Source organism: Primulina huaijiensis, chromosome 2 (genome assembly GCF_012295235.1).
Source record: "Primulina huaijiensis isolate GDHJ02 chromosome 2, ASM1229523v2, whole genome shotgun sequence".
In the NCBI taxonomy this organism is placed as follows: domain Eukaryota; kingdom Viridiplantae; phylum Streptophyta; class Magnoliopsida; order Lamiales; family Gesneriaceae; genus Primulina; species Primulina huaijiensis.
This window is the reverse complement of record NC_133307.1, coordinates 3,339,220-3,346,058: the sequence shown is the minus strand read 5'-3', so window position 1 is coordinate 3,346,058 and position 6,839 is coordinate 3,339,220. Positions and strand designations below refer to the sequence as shown.

Here is a 6,839-nt window from a genome sequence, read left to right as displayed (position 1 = left end):
AATATCATTAACGTAAGCATTGAAGAATGGGAAACATATTATACACAACACACTCATGAAATGTGAGCGCATGCATTCGCTATCATTCCCATCTCGCTTCCCCATACCCATTGCCATTCGCCACCTTCTCTCTTCATCCTTTGCTTTCCGCCATAGCCCACAAGCCAGCTCTCGTTACTAGAGAACGCCTCTCGGTTTAAATTACGTCCCCACGAACAATTTCATCTGAAAAATCTCACCTTTATGTTGAAAAGTTGAAGAACCCGCTCGGAGTTGTCCGCTCTTTTTCCGTTTTTTGTGAATTGAAAGTGCTGACTCTGCTTTTCCTTTTCTTTTCTCGGTAATCTGTGAATTGTTTTGTAGATAGATAGATTTTCGTCAGTTGCATGCAAGAGCATTTGCTGCTTTGTGTTCATGATTTGTTGCTGATTAATGTTAATTTTTACAGCAGTGGAGTTGGTTTTTGGTGTAATAGCGATGGGTGTTTGATTAGTTGTCTGTGTCACTTTTGGGTTCAAATGCTGTTTGGTTTTGGTCGATTAAATTTGGAGCATTTTATTGAAAACATTTTTTGGATGCAATTGGTATACAAACATGGGATATATGAGATTTTGAGGATTTTCTGAAGCCAATGATTTATTTTCATTCATTTTGATCCGGGTTAGTGGCATTTTCACTGTATTTGAGGCTTTAGATTAAATATTAGCCTCTCGATTCTCCTGGTTTAGAATTAGTGATTAGTTAAACCCTCCCCCCCCACCCCAAGCATTTTTTGCCTTCAAAATTTTATCATTCTCAATTCTTGCTTGATCGTTCTGTTCAATTGGTTTAGTTCTTCCAATATAATTGTTATTGACTGTATATTATTTTTATGGACTTTCAAGAGGAATTTGATGTAAAAATCACTGTTTCTTTAAAAGAATTATAGAAATGTTGGTTTTTTTTGGGTCTCATATATTTCGACAAATTATTTCATGGTTATTGTGTCAAAGAATGCAATATAACATTGGTTTTTTTTTTTTGAAAAAGACATCTTTTTGTGTTTTGTTTTGGTTTTTGCGAATATCATCAGGTAACCCGTCAATTTAGTTACTGGTATACCAATGTTTAGAATTTTAAATCTAAAGTATTGAGCGAAAATATAGTACCACGATATATTATTCGTGGGAAATGGTGAAATGTTGATTTAAAGGAATGATTATGTTGGAAGATGGAAATATTTGTGATGGATGNGGTGAGGGGGATAGAGGCATTTTTAAAGAAGTAACCAAGCATTGCCGTCTCTGTTAATTTTTTGCTGTGGGTTTAGTCATTGAGTTCGTGAAAAACTAAAATTATCTGGCTTCTAGCAATGGGTATTTGTCTGGTGGCAGCCTACACTTTCTGTTTTATTATTATACTTCATCATGCAAGTAAACACACATGAAATCAATAAAACATCCCACAGACATATGGTAGGCATTAGAATTGCTTTAGTTTACAAGTTCCAGGTTTTGTAATGATATAATCAAGTGTTGCAGGCTTTGAAGAAAAAAGAAAAATGTCATATTATGAGGTTGGTCAGGTGGAATATATGGTGGATGATGGTGATGTCACCGGTTCTGTAGATACAATTGATGAGGAATATTATACAGCTGAAGATGCAAATCTTGATGAGTATGATATGGTTAGTTGATGTTCAAAGCATTTCTTGAGATATTTTCCACCTTTAGTAATATTATGTTATTAAAAATTAAAAATAAAACGTACCCACGTTAGGTAGTGTTTGGAAAGCAGACACTATTATGTTTGTGTATGCGTAAAATATTTTACCTTGTATATGCATGTGCATTTAACGTGGGTAATGTGTGTGTTAATTATAAGTTTGTTCAATTTGATTGTAATTGTTTTTGAGCAGCTCATGAAGGTGACTGATACATCGGCCGCACAAGCAAGAAACGGAAAAGATATACAGGGTATTCCATGGGATAGGTTGAATATTAAAAGGGAAAGTTACAGGCTGACAAGGCTTGAACAGTATAAGAATTATGAGAATTTACCTTCATCTGGTGAATCTGTTGATAAGGTTTGAATTTTGAACAATTCTCATGTTTTTTGTTATCACTTCAAATACAATCATATAAATTCGATACAGGTTCTTTGTGTGATTCCTTTGTCTAATCTTTGAAGGGATATAGACTGACAGAGAAAGGAGGCAAATACTTTGATTTTTTTCATAATACAAGATTAGTAAAGCCTACAATCCTTCATTTTCAGGTGTGTTATTTTTGTTTCCATGACTTGCCATCAATTTTCACATGCATTCAATTATGGTTTTAATTTTTATGTTATTATCTTTATATTTTGTCTTGGAATGGGAATTTAGCCATTTATATATTGTCAATTTTGAGGAATCAACAGAACTTGGAAACTTTTTTTTATAAGAGCTGCATTGCTAGTTTTGTCTTGCGCAACACGAAGTCATCACGGACAACATGCTTGAAATTAATTTGCCTTTTAGTCATACCAGGAGTTAGATTGAATTTGATGATCCAATGTATTTTACTTTTAAGGTGGTGGATCCAACCTTAAAACTAAACTGAAGTCTGAATGTGATGATGAGATAGTATGTGGCCACCATCGTGGAATTACTTGGTGGTTTGAATTTTCAATCCAATAGCAGTGTCAGTAGTTCTTTTGTTCGCATTTGGTGATTCTATGGCCAGTGGAGCTATTGATTTCATAGAACCTTCTTTTCTTTTTTTCTCTAATAGCACACTGAATTGGCGAGTCTGACTAATGATAAGAACTCAATATCCAAACATATTTGTGTGCGTAAATAATAATGAAAAAACATATTCTCATCTTTGATCTTCACTGTTATAGCTTTCATACTACCTCAAGAATGAAATTTTGGATCAATCGCATTATTGGAACTTGTGCTCATGCATTTGTTTTTTGAATTTGTGCTTTATTCCCATCTGCGCATGAGTGAAATGATTGTATACTACCTGAGTTCTTTTTTGTTTTCTTCTTGCCTTTTTTCCCTTGCTCCACAATCTGACTTGTTTTGAATTATTTGGGTTTTTATCAAAGGTTCATTTTGATTAATTTCATGAATAATAAATATTTGTATTTATCTAGTTGTTTTGTTCTTTAATCTTAACCTATGAAATTGTGCTTTATTCTATCTCTGCATCAATTTGATAATTCATACCACTTGATTTGTTTTTAAATTTTTATCTGTTTATTTAGTGTTCTTACTTTTCAAACAAGACTTATAAGTCTTATATCTGGTTGGTTGTGGGTGTTTTCTTGTATATTTGGAAGTGTATTACCTGTAATTTCTTTTACTTGCTTTAATGGATACTTTTTTTAATTTTCTAGTTGCTTTTGCGTTCCTTTTAGTTGTAGGAAACTCTGTTTAACATAATGTTGCAACAACAAAGAAAAAAATCACTTGAATAGGCTTATTTCTTTACTTTGTCTTGCCATGCATTATTAAATCAGTATACCACAACTGCTGATAAGTTGAATGTTACGTGCAGCTAAGGAATTTGGTATGGGCTACGTCAAAACATGATGTATATCTTATTTCAAATTATTCAATTATGCATTGGTCATCTTTATTCAACAACTTGACTGAAGTCCTCAACTTCTCGGGCCAAATTGTGCCAACAGAGGTACTTAAATCATATCCACTGGTCTTTTTCATGCTTCAAAAAAGGAAGGGAAGCATGATTCTACCTGCCTCATATCTTATGGTTAAATATTTTCTTATTTTTTTACATGACCATTCATCTTATTTCTCTTTTTTATGATCTAACCAGTTTTCCTCGTTCTTGTTAATGTAGAGAAATCCAGGAACCTTATTTGAAGGGTTCACTCAAATGCAGTTGAGCACTTTGGCTGTGAAGGATCGTTTTATGGTGGTAGGTGGCTTCCATGGAGAACTTGTCTGCAAGGTTAGCAGACATACATGAACTTGAAATTAGTTATAAGGCTATTATGTATAAGCTAATAATTGACTGCTTATTGTTTTTCCCCTCACTTGGCATGCACAAGTGTTCTTGAATTTGAATCTTTGAGTTGACATTTTAACAGTTTTTTGGAAATATTTGATACATTGAGGGATATAGCTGACTGAGGACTCACAGTGATGGAAATTTCATGACTAATTAGCTGTACCCATGTCATAATTGTTTTTTTTTTTTGGCATAAAACAGTCCTATCATTTAGGTAAAAAAAAATAGGGATACAAATACACTAGGGCTGCCCAGGAGATCTACAAGAACATTAACTCCTTGAACCAACAACTAACTACCTGACATCTAACATACACTGATTACTCAAACCCTCATACAACGATCATCAACTCTCTGTTCTTCATTCTCAAATAGCCCATGGTTTCTTGCACTCCAAATGTTGTGAAAAATGACAGCTTCCATAACCATATACCTCGTCTTTGCCAGGGAGAAAGTTCCTCGGTAAATCCTCTGAAGGCCTTTAGCAGACCTTGATGAGAACCCATGAATTCGTTCATTCCTAGTCTTCTCGAATTTTGGTCCATAGAGAATTCGAGAAGTGGCAGTGGAAAACAAATGGTCCAAAAATTCGATAAAATCACCATAAAGAATACGTTTCTTCTCCACCACATAAAGCTATCTATCTTTAGTCAAAAACTTCCGAAACAAACAACCATACATAGAGTGATAGAACTTGTGTTTAGGAATGAGGCAATTCTTCCACACCAGCCTAGTTTCCATAATTTGGGGCAGAAAAACTGTAGGCTTTGTACATATCATTCTTTCCATCAAATCAACCACTCAACAGCGCTATAGAAACATCCACCGAGCCATGAACCAGGATCTCATCACGGATCGAAATTTTTTCCTAACAATACAAGAGTCATTTTTACATATCACATCCAGTGCATGTGATATAGAACACAGTTCCTACGTCCAATCCTAAGCATCTTCTCCTTGTTCTACCTGATGCAGAATATCCAAACAAAAAATGGAACAAAATCAACATCCCTGAAGAGTTAGCAGTAGCACATATGGTTGTGAAACAATTGCAATAAAAACATGGGACTAGAATATGAAGAGTGATATTGAATAAATGAAATGTAAATCGTAATGCATGAGACTCTAAATACTTGATAGTTGGAATCAGGATATCATAAGTCTAGACGCCTGATCATCTCTTGTATGCTTTTAACCAAGGTTCTAAAAAGTGTGAAGCATGACAAAATGTCGAGGTCAAGCTTCGAGCTTTATGTGTTTAAGTGGGTTTAGTACGAGAATAAACGTGGAAAATACGTTTTTAGTTTTTAATAGAATTTCAATTATATCAAATCAATAAATAGATTGAACACATAAACATACAAATTTAAGAATAAATTTTGGAAATTGTTTTAGTACCAAGAGCAACCATTAAAGAATATTTTTGTGTATTTAAGGGTTTTTTTTTAAAAAGAAATTTTCAAATATTTAATATTTAAAATCTAACCTATCAAAAAATAATAAAGTTAACTTAAAATCTTTTTAAAAATTAAAAGTTAAATAAAATTTAATCTAAAAAACTAATGCTTAATGTGGTAATCCTTATGGTGACTGCTTTTCATGCTTCTGCCAGAATTAAAGTTTTTTCTTCTTGTTTCACACTTAATCCGTTCTTTCAGAACAATGCTTCTAACGTGTTACCTACTCCTTCAGTCTGGGTAAACATGTGGCAGAGAGCCCCATCAATTTGATGGGGGTCACAATGAGTTTGACCCTAATGTCATTATCTCCAGACCTAGTCACAGTTCATGTTGTAGCTAGACCTAACTGCCATCGCCTTCGGCCCAACCATAATTCCTTGAGGCAACTTGACCTGAATTTCATCATCTCTGGTCCTAACCACGGCGGTGGATGACCCGAATGTCTACCAGTCTACCTATATGTTACTCCAAACCCAAATCAAGTTTCTTGGCTCACAACAACAAACAAGTGGTGGAGGCTGAAAATAAATACTCAAGCATAACGTAATATGCTTACATTGTGTGTAAATAAAGAGATCTTCATCAATAACACATAATCTCATACCAACTAATTCACGTTCTCAAGCTACCAATCATTTCCACATATCATACTATTATATTATAGCAGAGAGTGCTATAATAACCGTTTTTTAATTAATTTGGTGAAGCCTTGAGCAAATTTATAATGATATCTNTTACTCTTTTATTATTTATTTTATAATTTGTCTTGTTCATTTGGTCTTTTAAGTAATTTTCTATGTTAATTAATAGAGTACTTAACTTTCATTTGTGAGTTTCTTTTTTTACCCTTATATTTGTTTTATATTTTGTCATGTTCATGGGGTTCTTTAAGTCATTTTTCATGTTAGTTTAATATGATAATTAATAGTGTACTTAACTCAATCAAATTAATTATTATTTTGATTTTACTTATAAATTTATCATAATGTTATACATTTTAAAAAATTATTAATATTACCAACATCTATTTTATTATTATAAATATGTGATTTTTATTTGTACACTTAATATTTTATCGTTTTGTTTATTGTCATTTTTCATATTAGTTTAATACGATAATTAATAGTATACTTAGCTCAATCAAATTAATTATTATTTTGATTTTACTTTGTAAACTTACTATTTTACCTTTTTTTGTGTTATAATTTGTATAATGTTCATGATGTTCTTTAACTTATTTTCTACGTTAGTTTAATAGGATTATTAATAGAGCACTTTAACTCAATCAAGTTATTTATTATTTAAATTTTACTTTTATTTTTAAATTTATATTTTACTTTTATTTTTAAATTTAAATTTAATTACTTTAATTTAT

The 6,839-nt window shown here is 32.4% G+C and overlaps 1 protein-coding gene across 4 annotated transcripts in view; it reads left to right on the top strand.

Moving 5' to 3' along the window:
- LOC140964389 (uncharacterized WD repeat-containing protein C2A9.03-like) overlaps positions 1-6,839 on the top strand; it is a 15,346-nt gene continuing 8,507 nt past the window's right edge. The window contains exons 1-6 of one of the 4 annotated variants that reach the window (XM_073424123.1): positions 1-340; positions 1,521-1,666; positions 1,898-2,065; positions 2,170-2,256; positions 3,528-3,662; positions 3,834-3,944. In XM_073424123.1, the coding sequence (XP_073280224.1) occupies positions 1,541-1,666; positions 1,898-2,065; positions 2,170-2,256; positions 3,528-3,662; positions 3,834-3,944 (627 nt within the window). In that variant the 5' untranslated portion in view covers positions 1-340; positions 1,521-1,540. Of the gene's footprint in view, positions 341-411; positions 661-1,340; positions 1,667-1,897; positions 2,066-2,169; positions 2,257-3,527; positions 3,663-3,833; positions 3,945-6,839 lie in introns of those variants that run through there. The other 3 variants (XM_073424132.1, XM_073424115.1, XM_073424140.1) reach the window with 3 other exon arrangements.